Source organism: Bufo gargarizans, chromosome 3, assembly GCF_014858855.1.
Source record: "Bufo gargarizans isolate SCDJY-AF-19 chromosome 3, ASM1485885v1, whole genome shotgun sequence".
In the NCBI taxonomy this organism is placed as follows: domain Eukaryota; kingdom Metazoa; phylum Chordata; class Amphibia; order Anura; family Bufonidae; genus Bufo; species Bufo gargarizans.
Window position 1 is genome coordinate 194,525,551 of NC_058082.1, and position 18,739 is coordinate 194,544,289.

An 18,739-nucleotide genomic window follows, 5' to 3' on the forward strand; every position below is an offset into this window, starting at 1 on the left:
TTGTAGGGACTTCCTCAGGTCTCCCATCAATGTAATAAGCATAGATTCAGTCAGGGGGTTATCTCCCCTTCTTGACTCAGAGGGAAGTAGGAGCTCTTCCTGATACTTCAACAGAGCTGACCTGCTGTGTGCCCCTGGGCTCTCGCTCTGCCCCTTTAGCATGCTATGCTGCTGTCCCCCATTACCTGTGACCACAGCTGCGGTAACGGCACTCTGAGCGCCAACAAGGTCACACTGGGGTGTCATCATCCGAATCGCTGGGGATCCGATGCTCGCTTGTAGCGAGGGAGAGGCTGCCGGGCTCATGTGGATATGGTCCGCTGCGGTGCACAGGGCCGCCCCTCCACCCGCGCCATCTTGGCTGCCGCTTACCGCCGGGAAGAACTCGTGAGTTTGGACGATGTCGGCTTCTTTTTTGGCTTCACCATGTTGTTCCGATTCCGTCTCAAGCTGGGGAAAAGTTCAGCTCACTGAAAAACCGTAGAGTAACGCTATGAGCCGCTATTTAGGCTTAATGGCACCGGAGCTCAGCTAGTGTGCGTCTTGCTCCATGCGCCGCCGGCCACGCCCCCCTAATGGAGTTTATTCTAACAAGAATACTGCCTACGTTATATGTGACACTTCAAAGAGGTGCTTCTCTATAGGCAGTGAATAATATATACATATCATCAAGCCATATGATTGGCTTACGCATTCCACCACACTCTATGGGACACCTGTAGAAAGATGAGAAATCAGACACTTCCCACAGCACAGCTCTTTGCCCCCCTCTTTCTCCTCTCCAGTCTTGAAACAAAGAGGGGGGTGGGTGGGCACTTGGAAGTAGAAAAAGTTAACTCATTATAATCCTAGATATACAAAATATAGAATAAAATTCAAACATCTTTAACTGTCCCCCCTTGAATTTCATTCTCTCCCTAAACCTAAACATCTGTCCCAATGCTCCGCCTCCTCTTCACCAGCTTCCACGACAAGCCATTCCTAGCGAACAGCCTCCCGTGACACTGGATTTGAGCACGGGGAAGTCAGATGATCTTTCCCTAACTGGCGTTGACATTATATGGGGGAACTGGAGGTCATCAGTGCTCCTGATTTTCTGGATCGAAGTTTTCATACAATTTTTCCATATTCTTTTGAGTCATGATCAACAGTCACACAAGGGAAAACCTTGAAATCAATCCAATTATGCTTTTCTTTGAGCTTCACTGTGCTTGTGGTCAACAACACTCGGAATGGACCATCAAACCAGGGTTTTGGGACTTTTTTAACGTGTCTTTTTCTACCACCCAATCTCCAGACACAAGTGGGTGGGTTCCTGGTACTTTATCAAAACCTGGAAGTGAAGCAAAAACTCGAAAATGTACTTTAGTCAAATGCTTATACAAAACTGATCACATAATATGTCAGACAACCATGTTGCATCTGGAGCTGCTGTGGGAAGTAAAATCCTATTCTAGGGGCCGACCCAAAAAGGACTTTATAGGGACAAAGGCCTGTCTCACAGTTAGGCGTATACCTTACTAAAAGAGGGCTACCAGCAGGCACTCTATTAAGGCTTTGAATCTTTAACTTAGTGTCCCGTTCAGTTCCTTTTCCCTACTCTACTGCTGCTTTGTGGATGGTACGAAGCATGTAAGGCCTGTCCTACACCCAAAACCTTCGTCATCTCCTAAATCACTTCACCTGTGAAGTGAACACCTGTGTCACTTTCAATGATCTAAGGTACCCCATACTTGCACACAACTTCGGCCATAATCTTCTTTACTTCTTTGGGTACGGTTTTGGCCATCCTGAAAACAAGTCATCACATCTCAATACATACTCATACATGCCCACCATGGGTATTTGAAGGTAGTCTGCAAACGTTGAAACAGATACAAAAAGCAAGACGTGTTTCTTGGGTACCTTAACCACCTTGCCCACGTTGTTCGGGGCACAAATCATTTATCCTTGAGTATATCTGACTGTTACAGTGCTGAACCCTGGGGCGTACCATATGCTACGTACTAAATCACACATAGCAGTTTTTGTCTGGTGCATCACTCCATGGGTTGCCTGAGTAGAGGGACCTGGGAAGGTAAAGTTTCCCTTCTTATTTGTAGTCCCCCCTTTTTCATCCACCAGTCCCTTTCCTCCTTCCCCATCTGGTTCTGTAAGGTCTTAAGAACTTTCGGGAGACATGAGGAGTTATTTCAGGGACCTGAACTGTGGCCACTTAAGACAGGGGTCTGCTTAGGTAATTTGGCAGCCATCTTTGCCGCCTGATCTGCCATGGCTTTCCCCTTTGCCTCCTCTGCATCCGTTTACAGTGGCCTTTCGTTGCTATCATCACCCCTCATGTTAGTGACAAGAGGGCTTTCATCAGAGACCTCACTGCTTCCCCGTTTTCGATGGGTTTACCTGAAGGGATCAGGGAGTCTCTGGCTTTCCATATGGGCCCATAGTCATGGGCTATCCCAAAGCACACCTGGAATCAGTGTAAATGGTGGCTGTTTTTCCATCTGCATATCTGCAAGCCATCTCCAGAGTCTTTTAGCTCCACTTCTTGAGCAGACATGTGTGGTAGTTCACGTTTAATCACCACTGTCCAACCTGTGTAGTACCTGCCATACTGGCCATACCTCGATCCATTCACAAAGAGCACATGATCTAGATTACCTAATGGCTGATTTACCAAATCCCTCTACCTCTTGTGACATCATCTGCAAACAGTCCGGAGCCTCTTCCTTTGAATCTGAAAGAAAAGTTTAAAGTGCGGTGCCCTAACTCTTCCCTCCCCCCTTGATCCAGAGGCAACAGGGTGGCTGGGTCCAAAGTATTACACCTTTGGAGAGCAACATTGTCAGGCAACAAAATGGAACAATAATGGGCAACAAAACAATCATTTGGATTGTACGTTCATGAGGATAGATGTAATATCACCATCACTTTGTGGTTCAGAACTATCTCAGAGCTTTCATCAAGCATAGCTAGTACAACTACTACAGCTCTGATGCAGACAGGGGCACCTCTGGCCACGGGATCAAGTCTGACTGAATAATATGCTACGGGGCGTTATTGCTGGCCATGCAGTGGGGTGAGGACAGCTGAGTCATGGCCACTCACTTCATAACAATACAATCTAAATGTAATAATCTGATAGGCTCAGTGTGGGGGAGCACAAAATTGCCAGTTCTAGGCATAAAAAGCATCTACCACCTCATCTGTGAGGCGGTAGGGACTAAAGGACAAATCAATCACAGTGGAGTGAGTAGGGGTAATGGGAACCTGAGCCGACAAAGTGTCTGTGTGTGTTGGGCACGATGTGGGTGTTAGAAACTGTGGCTTCATTAACGGCATGTAGGTCATGTACCATCCAATGGTGAGTGGTTTGCTTTTCTCAGCTTCTGGGAGTACTGATACAAACATGGACCAGGGAATTTTATCACTAATGGCCAACAAACAAAGTTCTTGGTCGCGGAGGGCACCTGTAAGCTTCACAGTGCCGTCCTCCTGATGTGAGATACCAGCATGTACTTTTGCAAACAAATCTGCACCTAGGAGGCAACAAGGGGCATTACCACTGACCAGCAAACGGGCAAGCGCATCTTGGTTAGGGGCAAATCTAATATGGATGGTTTCTGTTGAAAAAAGTGAGCGTACTACTTTCCCATCCACTTCTACCCAAAGGCTGGTGTCCTTGGAGAGTAAATCAGGGGAGGCCATGTTTGCTGTGCACAACTGTCTTGGCTGCTCCAGTATCAATCAAAAACGGGACTACTTCTTTATCACCCAGAGTGAGGGATATCATTGGGCCAGACTGAATCTGCTAAAAATGTTTAAAAGTAGAGCCGATACTGGATTTCCTGTTTCCTAATCTTGATCTAACTCCCCCCCCCCCCTGTCTGTGTTCTCCTTATAACAAAAAAACATGGGTGTCTGTGGGGACGGACAGTGATCCGGGCATGGTCAACATAGAATACAATCCTCTCGTGTGGTGTGGACGAGGAGTACGAAACACAGCACAACATTCTCTCTTCTGGGATCTGGGTCCCACAGACTCTGCAGGCCCACCATAGGGTGGCAGACTTACTTTTTCCCTCACTTCAATGAGGCGTTTGACATCAGGGCTGAAGCAATGCCAAAGGAACACTACCTATGGTTGGCACCACTGAACCACCCAATGCCGCTTGATGTTACTCTGCATTTTGGCTTACAGAAGTATCCAACTTTTCCTATCGCAGAATTAATAGACTGGAAAACAAAACAGGACTTCTCATCTTCCATGGGAGTGTCTGTAACTAGGGGATGGGCACAAGGCCTGTCGTTGTCTGTAACGTCCACCCCTATCCTCATCCCTCCGCTCTGAGTCATCTAAGTCCACCCCCTTCAGTCGGACGCTTTGGTCCTCCTTTTGCCTGTCAGTAATCTGCCAGCTATCCATAAGAACAAAGCTCTGATGTTTAGCACAACACTTAACATGTAACACGTAACTTCAAACATTGAAACAAACAGATCTGACAATACAGACATGAACACACAAAGGGCCCATAAGAAACTTTTCATTGACTTCAATTTAAAAATAAAATAAATAAATAAATAAAAATGTACAGCTTGATCAATGCTGTTGGCACCAATAAAAACCAAAACTTCCAAGAAAAATAAAATCAAATAAAATCCTCAATGCACATATTATAAAAAAAAAGGCCATAACCATGCCCTCATACATAAAATATGAATTGCATTCACAGCTCTGCTAAAAACCTCCATCAGTCTTCACACATATTTGCCTCAACTACAACTCAAAGCCACACCCATTCATATTCCACTGAATCATTTATGTCTTCCAACCCACATTGTTTCATCCCAAAACTTGCAGCAGAGACAAACACAGCTTTCCTGGAAACAGATAGCCACACCACACCCAGAATTGCTGATGGTCTGTCGCTGTAAGACAATATACATGTTATAATCATACAGTCATTTTGTTAAAAGCTGGATTCCCACAGTACACTGCTTGGGAAAGAAGAAAGAAAATTATTGAACAATTCTTTGTCTTGTATAATATATTACACATCACTTACTCTGCATCATTCCCTCATTCCCTCCCCCCTTTTTCCTTCGCCTGCTCCCCTTATCTCAGGAATGTTTCTGTTAAGGTGGGGGAAGCAGGGGCGTAGCGTGGGGGGGGCCAGGGGGGCCGTTGCCCCGGGCGCCAAATTGTAGGGGGCGCCAGGCAGAAGGCAGTAAAATGAGGGTGATGGAAGCCTATGGCTCCCATCCCCTCCGTTCCGCCTGGCATCAAGCTTTAAAACGCAGTAGAGCGGCGCAGGAGTCCAGGAGATCGTGATTATATGACCGTGACCTCCTGCGCCGGGTCTCGCGAGATGACGCGATGACGCGGCGCAGGAGGCCACGGTGATGTGTTCCTGACTGCCTGCGCCGGGTCTCGCGAGATGACGCGATGACGCGGCGCAGGAGGCCACGGTGATGTTTTCCTGACTGCCTGCGCCGGGACGCCCAAGCAAAGACTGCAAGAGGTGATGAAGAGAGGTGAGTACTTTTTTTTTTTTTTTATGTAAGTACTGGGGGCCATACTGGGGGCACTATGGAGGTGGCCAGTATATTTAAAGAATGGGTACCGTTTTATATTATACAGAGGGGCCATGATACATTATACAGAAGGCCATTATATATTATAGTTATACAGAGGGGGCCATAATAAATAATAATTATACAAAGGAGTCATTATATATTATACAGAGGGGCCATTATAATAATACAGAGGGGCCATTATATATTATAATAATACAGAGGGGCCATTATATATTATAATAATACAGAGGGGCCATTATATATTATAATAATACAGAGGGGCCATTATATATTAGAATTATACAAGGGGGCCATAATATATAATAATTATACAGAGGGCCCATTATTAATAGCCTCTCTGTATAACTATAATATATAATGGCCCCTCTGTAATATTAGGATATATAATGGCCCCTCTGTATTATTATAATATATAATGGCCCCTCTGTATAATATATAATGGCTCCTTTGTATAATTATTATTTATTATGGCCCCTTCTGTATAACTATAATATATAATGGCCCCTCTGTATTATTATAATATATAATGGCCCCTCTGTATTATTATAATGGCCCCTCTGTATAATATATAATGGCTCCTTTGTATAATTATTTATTATGGCCCCTTCTGTATAACTATAATATATAATGGCCTCTCTGTATATTATATATAGTGACCCCTCTGTAATATTAGGATATATAATGGCCCCCTCTGTATTAATATTATATATATATAATGCCCCTCTGTATAATTATTATATATAATGACCCCTCTGTAATATTAGGATATATAATGGACCCTCTGGATAATTATTATATATAATGGCCCCCTCTGTATTATTAGGATATATAATGGCCCATTATATATCCTAATATTACAGAGGGGTCATTATACAGAGTGGGGCATTATATATAATAATAATAACTAATATTAATAAAACTCTGCAGAGATGTGACGTGGCTGAAAGAAGGTGTCATGGCGGTCTTATCTCTGAATGAAGATGCTGAGGAAAGTCTACATCACAGGAGACGTCACTGGATGGATGAGGTATGTGGTGCTGTATTATACTGTATATTTTGTAGTGATGTATGTAATGTCCAAACACATATTTGTTATACGGTAGGGTTGGGGGGGGGGGGGGGTGGATTGAGAATTTGGCGCATCCCTGCTGCATCCTGGCCCCAGACTTCAGGTCACACTGTGCGTGTTCTGAATTCTGGGGCCTTATACCCATCTACTACATCATCTGTACTTAGAGCGTTGTCACCATGTTATCTGTGGTGTTACATAGGACTGCTACATTAGCTGTAAAAGGGGCGTGTCCACAGGTTGGGAGGGGGGGGGGCGCAATACATGGCTCGCCCCGGGTGCTGGCAACCCACGCTACGCCACTGGGGGGAAGTGAGTCTCTGTAGCTCACACTGGATACAACACCTATCCATTAACTGACCATCTTTACTGCTGTAATCTCTAGGATATTCCCTAGTTAAACACACACATATTATTAGGGTAACAAAACTTAACCGGTTCATTTTGGAACATTGCAGACACTGGGGCACTTTCTTTCTTTCTTGTTAATGCCATCAATTAACATCCTGACACTGCTCTGTTTTCTTCACTCATTAGAACTCCCCCCCTCAAAATCACGGAAGTTCTGATGCTCACAGTCTATAAGCTCTAACTTCACAGATTCTTACAGATCTTCATCCCTGTTGCCAGGGGACGACCTCTGTCCGAGTCTACACTTTCTCTAACATTCTTTTTCACATTTTAACTTTCAATTCTTCCCTCGCTACTAGATAGGGGCTGTATTTTCTCCTTCTTCAAAATACTGGCACTGACCCATATCAAAACAACAGTATTTCAGACTGACACACACACAAAACAGAGGAGTGATCAGCACCTTTAACCCTTTCTTCCGCAGACAAAGGATTCACCCTCCCCTCTGGTTGGCTCAAATTTGACTATCACGTCTGACTAGTCAGCCGGGACTCCCTGCACGTCTTCCCCAAAACCAGGGGTCAGACGGGCTCCGTTGCATCTTCCTGGGGTCAGGTCAGGTAGAGAATATCACAGCAGTCTTCCCCTTCCCAACCAGGAGTTTACTGCGCCCCCTTCCCAACCAGGAGGTTACTGTCCCCTCCCTTTGTCTGTGGTTTTACCGTCTGTGCTCAACTCACTCCTCACATAAATCACAGACACACACAAAACATATACACACCAGAGTGATCTATGATTTCAGACTATTGGTTCAATAGACTCTAAGCTTTCAGCATTACAGCCGACTACTATACTTACATGGGTACCACCTCACAGCAGACTGAGCTATCTGAGCATGACGAAGTAAATAGCAGAAAGGCAGATGAGATAAAAAGTTTTCTCACCTTTCTTTGAGGTTGCAATCCTCTCCCCTCTGCCGTTCGTCAAGCTCAGGGGCCCGTCTTGTCAGCTGTTTGATGCTACATTCGCTCAGAATCCCTTCATGGTCGCCATTTGTTAAAACCACCCTAAATTAGGACATTTTAGATACACTCTGGTGTTCCAGATCAATGTACCCCCCCCCCCCCCAGGGGTTAATATCCACGCGTGGCTGAGAGACTAGACACTGACACAGAAGTTGGTCAAAGCAATCTCTAACTTTAATTACATGGGGTAAGTGTATATACATTTTCAGAAGAGGGCAGTCCTCACTGAGGCTAAAACATTGTTTCATTGGTCAAAAAGGAAGAAGAGATAAGAGAGAGAAGATAGCACCCTGGCTTCTGCGCACTGGGTCCTACTTTGGAATGTGAACTAATGTAAACATCTGGTTACCATCGCCATTTTGTAATAGAGTTTATTCTAACAAGAATACTGCCTACGTCATATGTGACACTTCAAAGAGGTGCTTCTCTATAGGCAGTGAATAATATATACATATCATCAAGCCATATGATTGGCTTACGCATTCCACCACACTCTATGGGACACCTGTAGAAAGATGAGAAATCAGACACTTCCCACAGCACAGCTCTTTGCCCCCCTCTCTCTCCTCTCCAGTCTTGAAACAAAGAGGGGGGTGGGTGGGCACTTGGAAGTAGAAAAAGTTAACTCATTATAATCCTAGATATACAAAATATAGAATAAAATTCACACATCTTTAACAGAAGTACAGTGAGGACAGTCAAGGGATTTATTATATGTCTCCATGTACTGTGCAACCTAACATTTCCTAGAAGAAAGTAGTCCTTAGCTGCGCTTCTGACCAAGCAGTGGTCTCTTTGTTCTAGCAATCAGTGGAAGTCAGTATGTAAATCTGTCTAGAGTGGATTACCCTTAAAAAAATTGTGACCTTGGAATGAGGGCGTTAGTGTGGAGGTCCCAGATCTGGAAAGGAAGTATGGAGGATCGGCATCCACCTACTTTCCCTGTATAAAGAAGTGCATCACAATAAGGAAGTGCATCGATCTGTCAAAAGACTGACCCATCCGTCTCATACAGAGAATGAAGAGCCAGCACTCTCACAGAGCTCAGTGCATGATTGGGAACATATGAGCGCCCTTATGTGTGCTGACTACTAGGGTGTAACTCCCAGAATTTCAGTGACTGAAGATCATGAGAACAAAGAGAAGGCAAGTATATTATGACCTGGTTTCCATGGGGTTACTGTGGCTTGTACTCTTGGGTGGATGGACACTATAGTAAACACTAGGAATTATGGCCAGCCGCCGGCTCACTGCGCACAGTGCTTCTACTTCCAGCGGCAGCTACATGAATTGTTATCACAGAGATCGCAGGTCAGTAAATGTTACGGAGCATTAGATTGCATAGAAAGGGGGAATATAAATGTAATTTTAACCCCTAGGACTCCTGTGCCCAGCCTTCTGTCTCCCAGGGAAGCACGGGAGTCAGAAGCACAATGTCTGCACAGCCCGTCTTTTCTAATCGGAGACGGATGGCCCTTAGCAACGCTCTTTTGAAGAATGCTGCTAAGGGCCATTTCAGCCCTAGTTTTCTACCAAAAATAAACGTTTTGGCTAAATAAAGTCTATTGCAAAATTGTTACCTATCACTTGCCCTACACTTTAGCAAAAAAATATAAAAATATGACAGTTATCCTTTAAGGTTTCAGAAGTTGCATAACTGTTGTGTGTTTTCAGATGTGTCTGTTGATGCAGTTTTGGAAGCCAATGTCTGGAGTGGATTATAAAGTGAAGGAAATTGTACAAGACAGAAGCTACTTCTCCTGTTTTTTGTAATCCTGCATAAAAAAACCTGCATCAATATGGTCAGTGTGAAACCACCCTTACGCTACCTGTACATATTACAGATTACTTGTGTTTTTCCACACACATTTTCATGCAGAGAAAACTGCAGTGTAATACAGTACAAGCAAAGTGAATGAGATTTGCCAAATCTCATCAGCACTTTGCATATTTTAAAATCTGCAGGATTTCAATGGTTTGTGTGAATTTTTAGTGTGGATTTCACTCTTTGCTTTGCAAAGATTGCAATCAGGGGCAAATCTTCAAAGTTCACAAGTAACACATGCAGGTTTTGGTGCCGAAACGCTGAAAAATCTGCATAAAAATCTGCATAAAAATCTGCATAGAAATTATATTTCCAAACCCACACCCATGTGCAGGTACCCCTAAGGTAATCTGGACGGTAGCCATGTCACTTGTCAGTACATGCTTTGCTCTTTGTCCTTCTAATAGGCAAACAAGGCAAAGACAGCGGATCTGAACTCCATGGAGCGTATTGCATAAGACAAGCAAACACTTTTTTTTGTACATTACAGACCTCACTGGTACATCTGCTGTAAAGTGTGGTTATACATTTCTCGCTAAAAAGCATTTAGCCAGTAAACAATTGGAAACGACATGTTCCTATAGCTCAGGGACCGTCCAGGTTATCTTCCAGTATTTTGTACTCAAAGCAGGAATTTCCTAATTTCCCTTGCAAGCTGCAGCTTGAACTCTTGACTCTTTTTGTCACACTAGCCACCCAAAAGGAAAAAGAGCATTTGACTGAATAACACATCATGGCTGGAAAGACGTGTCTCCTACTGCTCCTATGTCTACCGGTCGTCCTCCTTAAACCTGCAGAAGATGGTAAGAGAACGTATTCTGGATTATCTGCGTTTGGTGTCATACATCACTTCGAAGTGAGATCATTTCTAAACTGCCTGGATAGAGTGAATATTCCATAGGGTTTGTGTTCTGCGAATTGTCCGGTAGGTCTATGCGGTGCATAGTGCTTCTTCTAAAGCAGTATGACGTTATTGAGTAGAGCATGGGACTACTCTGCCTAGTATCTGCATATAGGCTGTATAGCAAAACCTTGTGTATTTGCGGTAATTATGAAATGTCTGACATGAACATGTCCTACTATCACTGTTGCACATTGTGAGCTGTATTCCTGAGAAATAGGGAATAGATAAGGTGTGTTTTTTGTGGTCTTGTAACGTTTTTGCTCATTATTGCAAAATGTAGTTCAAGGTTTTATCCATCATCCCTTAGGAAGTACACAGCCGGAGCTGTTACATGATATACAGTATATAGAATGTACGCTGACATTTTGTTTCATATGTCATGCCTAATAGTGGTTTACAGAACACATTGGATATTTATAAAGCCTGGTGTTACTGCAGGAACATTGATTATTACTCTACAGCCTACTGTGTACTAAGTATAACATGTAAATGCAAAACCTGCACCAAGTCATCACATTCTTGTGTGCAGTGATGTTACATTAGGGTTTTCCAGGCTATAAAACTGCTGACCCATCCTCAGGATAGGTAATCGATATCAGATCGGTAGAAGTCAAGCAGTAATCGCCCCACCCACCCCATCATCAGTTTCGGGGGGCTGCTGACACCATAAACTATCCAGTGTACAGAGCTGGAAGAAGATTGCTATATACACTATGTAATGGCTGTGTCAGGGTGGGAGCTAAGCTGCATTATGCCCGTGCTGGGAACTACATAGTGTATGGAGCCTTCTGCTTCCGCCCTGTATACTGTGTAGTTTCCGTTGACCCAGCTGATGTGTGAGGATGTAAAGAGATGTCGGACCCCCACCAATCTGATATTGATGATGCATCCCGAGGACAGGTCATCAATATCTGTAGCCTAGACAACCCCTTTAATTTATAGAATACATATACAAAAAAATGATTTAGTGTGATTGCCCTGTGTAGTGATACTTTATTACTGTACATTTATTTGTATAAGATGTGACACCTCTTTATTGCCCCTATGACATTGACCACAACCTCATCATAATCAGCTCCCACATGATTTGAGGCAGATTTTGCCTTTTCAGATTTTAGACAGATCCGCTGTGGATTTTCACTTGTCACAAGTGGATGTACCCTTAATTTTTCCGACCTTAAGTACATTTTAGAACACAGGTCTCTTAAACGGTGTACGGCCACACATTCAGGTCAGTCGATGTAGTTTTGGAAGCTGAAACCAGAAAGGAATTCAACAAAGAGGAAAAGCTCTATCTGTCCTTAAAGGGCTTCTGTCACCCCACTAAACTTATTTTTTTGGGGGGTACTTATAATCCCTATCCTGCGATATAGCTATACATTATGCTAGTAATCATTTTCGTTCTGTAGATATGTCAAAAAACTCACTTTTATAATATGCTAATTACCTGTCTACCAGCAAGTAGGGCGTCTACTTGCTGGTAGCAGCCGCAAAAAACCGCCCCCTCCTCCTGTTGATTGACAGGGCCAGCCGCGATCTCCTCCTCCGACCGGCCCTGTCAGCATTTCAAAAATCGCGCGCCTGTGTTGATTCGGTGCAGGCGCTCTGAGATAAGGAGGCTCGCCTCCTCAGCACTCCCTCAGTGCGCCTGCGCAGATGACGTCTTCTCTTTCGGTGACGTCATCGGGGTTCAAATCTAACCAGGAACATCAGCGAGGAATATTTTGCTTGTATTCACATCTCCCCTACTTTCCTAGAACATACTGGTAAATTACTTGGCTTCCTATTGAAAAACCTGTGTCTGTGCATGTGGGAAGCAAATTCTGATCCCCACTGAACAGGGACAAAGCGATAGTCAGCGATTATAATCTGTATACAGCTCTGGTGAAAGGAAATGAATATGTGCACTGCAATGATCTGTCATTTTTGAATTGCAGTTTTTGTGACTCAAAACGACGCTAATGGCATTTTAAGGAGGTGGAAACGTGCAAATAGTGCATTTGAAGAGTTCAAAAAAGGGAACCTGGAAAGAGAGTGCTACGAGGAACGCTGCAGCCACGAGGAAGCTCGGGAAGTGTTTGAGGATGAAGAGAAAACTGTAACTACATATTCCAATGAGTCTATATTGTTTGGGTCAGGATTTGTCATTTTTATAGATTGTATGGGGCCAGTTATATAATTAGGCTACTTTCACACTCGCGTTTGGTGCGGATCCGTCATGGATCTGAACAGACGGATCCGCTCAGGTAATACAAACGTCTGCATCCGTTCAGAACGGATCCGTTTGTATTATATTTAACATAGTCAAGACAGATCCGTCTTAAACACCATTGAAAGTCAAAGGGGGACGGATCCGTTTTCTATTGTGCCAGATAGTGTCATAAAAAACGGATCCGTCCCCATTGACTTGCATTGTGTGTCAGAACGGATCCTTTTGGCTCCGTTTCGTCAAATGGACACCAAAACGCTGCAAGCAGAGTTTTGGTGTCCACCTCCAAAGCAGAATGGAGATGGAACGGAGGCAAACTGATGCGTTCTGAGTGGATCCTTATCCATTCAGAATGCATTAGGGCAAAACTGATCCGTTTTGGACTGCTTGTGAGAGCCCTGAATGGATCTCACAAACGGAAAGCCAAAATGCCAGTGTGAAAGTAGCCTTAAATGCGCCATGTTTGAAGGCACCCTAAAGTGTCTCCTTAGCATCACTCTAACGATAGTTACAGTTTGAAGTGAATTTATCAGATCTCTCATACCCCCAGACAGAAGGAGAGGCACCAAACTCTGGGATATATTGTTTCTGTTATCTGATTCTGTATTTTCATGTAAATAGTTGTTTAAAGGCTATGTACACCTTCGGAGGAATTTTTTGTTTATAATTGCATTTTGCTATTTTTTTTCTAAAAATCCTATTTTTAATTCACCTTTATTAGAAATATTGAGCTGTTCTGTCACAAAGGATTAACTGTTTTTCTAGCTCTGTGACTTTGTCACTTTCACTTTGTGCCGGTCATCTAATAAACCTTATCTCTAAACTATTATTTAAGTCACACTCTTATCAGTAAGATAAGAACTGAGCTATAATGAGTGTCTATAATGTCAGAGAGCAGAGATAAAGAGTCCATCTGCTCCTCAGATGACGGAAAAGACACATAATCCACAGGCTGTTGCTACAGCATCTCAGCTATGTACACAATAAATGATTCCATATTGTTAATAAAGACCAACTGAAAAAATGCCCCCAAAGGTGTACATAACCTTTAAATGCTGCCAGGAGTGGTAGAAGAAGCCTGCGAGTCCTGCTTCTCCCCCCCCCAAAAGCTATTGATATATTCTCTTGTACAAAACTTCAAAGGACAAGCTGTTAAATACTATGCATGGGTGAAGAATGCTGGACTGAATAGAAAACTTTACATCCCAAAGCTCAAAGGGGGCTGGAGTGAGATGCACCTAATTTATTAACAGCCACGTCTCTTAATAAATTAGGTGCATCCCTGGCCCTCTATGCTTCAGAAACTGTAATCTATCTCAGCTAAGGCTGAGATAGACTTGAACTATATTTTATGCCAAATTCTGGTGTAAATTATAGTATATCTGAGAGGCACAAAAAGTAGCAAATTATGATAAAAGTAAAGCATGTGCTATAATTTGAGACTTTTTTTTACACCACAACAGTGGCATAAAAGCCTTGATAGATCTTCCCAATGTCTCTCTCTCTCTCTCTCTCTCTTTTGTTAGCTGGAAAAAAACTAACTAAGAAACCATATGAGGTGTCAGGTATAAAAATGTGCAGAAGAGGAGGCTTTATTTTCCACAATAGCCAAACACAGTTCTGAATTTTTTATCTATAAACTATGATTAAAAACACACACAATCAGGTGGATAAGGAATGCTGCAGTTAAAAAAAAATCAAAAACTGGATTTAATTTTTTTTTTGTAAATGACAAGTCTCTTTCACTGTCAAAATTTTGATCCACTATGTGGAATCTTTTTCGTTCACAAAAGATCACTTGAGGTCTCTGGTATAATTTAGTTGCAGACAGTTGAGCATTAGACTTCAAATTAATTTTTCATACATATTTCTACCTCAGTCATGTCTCATGGATAGATGGATAGAATCTCACATCTGTGGACGCCTTTATAGACTGTCTAAGTCAGTGACCCAAAAGGACACCAAAGAGTCTACACCTGTGTAACGCATAGTTCCTTCAGAGAGCCTGTCATCATGAAAATGCAATGCAATCTGCAGGAAGCAGGTTATAAGCAGGAGGGGCTAAGCAGATATATAGCTTTATGGGAAAAGATTCAATAAAACCTGTAATTTATTTGTCTGTAAAGGTTCTCATTTATCCAGGTCATGGTATATCTGTAAATAATAAATCAAGGCAACTGGACGTACTGTGGATTTCTTGAAACCGTTTCACTCGTTCTTCCAACGAGCTTTGGGGTGAACCAGTTGTTGCCTCAGTGTGTTGCTGAGGAATGTGATGTTTATTCCTGTTTGATTTAAACCCAGCAACACACTGAGGCAACAACTTCTGCGAAGTCTTTATCACCTACTGACTCCAATTAGGATAATGGAATCAACACCTTTGATCCAATGCTGGGTATAATTACCAGATGTTGATTCAGTTACATATTTATTCCTAGAATTTTTGTACAGTCACTCAGAATTGAGAAAGCTCGTTGGAAGAACGAGTGAAATGTGTTCAAGAAATCTACAGTATGTCCGGTTGCCTTGATTTATTTATTCTTTACATATATGTAATTTATTTGTTTCATTCACCAGCTCTTTCTGAGCTTAATAGCCAAGTGGGAGGTCTTATCAGTAAATGATAGTCTTCTCTGTATAAGGGCTCATTCACACGAACATGAGGGCTCTATGCCCTTACAGCAGACCACAAACGGCGGGTTCATAATATATGGGCACTGGCCATGTGCACTCCATGCTGTGGATGTGGACCCATTGACTTGAATGGTTTCGCGATCCGCAAGATACGGCAAAACATAGGACATGTCTTATCTTTTGCACAACAGAGGCATGGATCAGAAACGCTCGGAAGTGCTTCCGTGGACTTTTGGGTCCATGCCTCCACACCACAAGAAGATAGAACATAACCTTTCTTTTGCCGTAAAAACAAAATCCATAAAGCTGTTAAAGAATTTATTTATTTTTTGACCCCATTAAAAATTTTTGCTTACAAGCTCCCCAGTACATTGTATGCAATATTAAATTAGTAAGTGTAACTTGTCATGTAGAAAAACAAGCCCTCATCTATCGGCTATCTAAATGGAAAAATAAAAAAAGTTTTTGCCCCAGAAAGGCAGGGAGTGAAAAATGAAAACGCAAAAAAGAAAGGGGCTGAAAGGGTTAAGGTGGACCAACCTTTTCCAGACATGTTATTGGTTTTCTGTAGCTACTATGTATGCTAATGTCAACTGTAGCTATGCTCTGGACTACATGTTTTCTCCAGCTCACCATAGGTCCGGCAAGAATAATGATTGCATTACAGATTGATATTGACATGGTCTCCATACTGGAAAGCCACAGATAAGCTCCTTCACATAACAATGTGGCTTACAGTATCTGCTTGCAGAGGTGATGGACAACATGCAGCAGAAGTATGAGTTTCAACTGTGCATTTCTGCAAAAGATTTTTTAAGGTCTACAGCAGATTTGCCAATGGAAAATCTCTGCTGTGTAGACACGTCCAGCTCCCTGAAACTGTGGAACGTGAAGATATTTTTGGTGTCTTTTTCTCAAGAGCAGTTGGTTCTTCTGTTTCATATCAACTACAATCACACCAAAAATTATACCTAAAAAAATTATAATTTTATATTTTGTGTTTTGTTGCTAATCTGAAGATATATTAACATTTTTTCTATTGTATCTTTAACAGAGAGAATTTTGGAGCAAGTATGTGGGTATGTATGGCATATAGTTTCAGACAATATTGTGATACATTCTTCATAGTACCAATTCTTACATCTGGTGGTAATAGAAGCATAGCTTGTTAAGAGTTCATATGCATCCCTTTCTTCATGGTACCAAGTAACACAGTAATGACAGTATCCCAATGTATTCAGTTTGTAAACAGTTAATAAATCTAAAAATATAAGATTATAAATGTCTTAGCTGTAATAAAAAAAGAAACAGCTATAGTAGGCTAAATTAATCTGCAAATCCTTGTAGTTGGGTTCAACATACCTCCAGTAACCATTGAAGAGTAGGTATGAGTCTCACTAGGAAGAACCCCTAAGCTTCAGCGTGGGTAGTGTCTCCAATGCTAATGAAAGGAGGCCACGATTCCAAATTATCTAGCAGCATGAACACAAATTAACAGTTTGGTTGACGCCAACCTGACAGAGATCACAACACTATAACATTTAAGACCAGCTTACACACTAGTATTCGGGGGGAGGGTACCAATATCATAATAGAGGCAATTAATTATTATTATTCATTTTTTTGGCATTTCAGATGGTGACCAGTGTGGGTCTAATCCTTGTCAATATGGCGGGTCATGCAAAGATGGAATTGGTGAATTCACTTGTCTCTGCAATTCTGGTTTTGAGGGCAAAACTTGTGAAATAGGTAAGCTTGAGACTAACTACATCCCATTGAGATATGTTTTACCACAGCTTGAGGACACATGGGCTGAAACATAGTAACCAGAATGCAACTTCTTACATTCTACGACTGGATATCATCTAACGTCTTTCCAGTTTCATTGCTGGTTCTTGAGCTGAAACAGTCCCTTCTAGCTTAATTAGAATTACGTTTTCACTGTCAACTCACACCTAGTACATTCAAGAGATGAAAGAAGAAACAAATGACTAGCATTCAATTAGCAAAATCTGTGTATCCCAGCAGAATAGAAGTATAGTTTGAATGGAGTTTTCTCACTGTACAATATTAACTTTTTTTTACAAAGACTCTTTTTAATTGGTAAAATGTTAGTGGAAGTTTTCCAAACCCAAGTATGATATACACTCTGTATTTTTGGGGGTCTTTTGGTACTGACATACAGTACCCACTGTAGGAGAGTACCTGGGGTGGTAGTAGACGGGAGGTACGTGCCACCGGGGGTCCTGGCCCCGGTGGAGTAAGAGCCAGAAAAGTGCATTTTGCAGCGGTTATGCTGTTAACACAGCGGATCCGGGCCGGCTCTTATTGGGAGCAGGCAGATATGCGGGCGGGTGCCTGTCTCCCCACGGTCCAGGCCAGGTTTTGCAGGGAAGGGTTAAAACCTGACCAGCAACAAGGGTGGGGTGTGCAATGTGAAGCTTCTGTGTTCTCTGGCTGTGAGAGTGAGAAGTGGAGGTGAGCTGGGCTGTGTGCTGAGGCCTGTGGAGGACTGTGCAGGATCCTGCAGCTGAAACCAGGAGGGATCCATGTCCTGTGGCTAGAAGCAAGACCCATGGACTTACTTCACCAAGGAGGAAAAGGTGACATTACTCCTGGCTTTAAATAGACTTTGCTTTATGTGACTTTATTATTTTGCTGTTGTGTGTGACCACCCTCCCTGTGAACTGCACCGTCTTTCACAAATATGCACCGTGTGAATAAACAAAGCATCGTGTTTTACACCAAGACCATTCTGTGTTGCCTCTATACTGCACTCGCTACCACTGCCTACCAGAGCGGATCCCCACACCACATAATACTAGTAGGGTAGAAGTGTCTGAACCATGGGGCTCCTATCCTATGTTAGTATTTCTTTAAAGGGGCGTTCAGTTCCGAAAAGTAATCTTCCATCCACTAATCAATTGGGGTCCAAATGCTGGGCTCCTCAGCAATCCCAAGAGTGCGGCCCAGTACCCCTACACTATGCTCAGCTATTTCTGACAGTATCAGAGAATGAATGAATGAAGATGCAGAGTACATGCTCACTGATCAGTTAGACTTTTCTGAAACTCACCTTTAAAGACATGATTTACCCTTAATGGGGTATTCCAGTTAAAAGAACTTA

The 18,739-nt window shown here is 42.7% G+C and overlaps 1 protein-coding gene across 2 annotated transcripts in view; it reads left to right on the forward strand.

The window, feature by feature from the left end:
• The first annotated feature begins 9,022 nt into the window (after positions 1-9,022).
• The window catches only part of LOC122931115 (coagulation factor X-like), a 31,095-nt gene continuing 21,378 nt past the window's right edge, over positions 9,023-18,739 (forward strand). Inside the window, exons 1-5 of one of the 2 annotated variants that reach the window (XM_044285066.1) lie at positions 9,023-9,186; positions 10,558-10,668; positions 12,707-12,867; positions 16,667-16,691; positions 17,248-17,361. In XM_044285066.1, the coding sequence (XP_044141001.1) occupies positions 10,599-10,668; positions 12,707-12,867; positions 16,667-16,691; positions 17,248-17,361 (370 nt within the window). In that variant the 5' untranslated portion in view covers positions 9,023-9,186; positions 10,558-10,598. Of the gene's footprint in view, positions 9,187-9,711; positions 9,843-10,557; positions 10,669-12,706; positions 12,868-16,666; positions 16,692-17,247; positions 17,362-18,739 lie in introns of those variants that run through there. The other variant, XM_044285065.1, reaches the window with a different exon arrangement.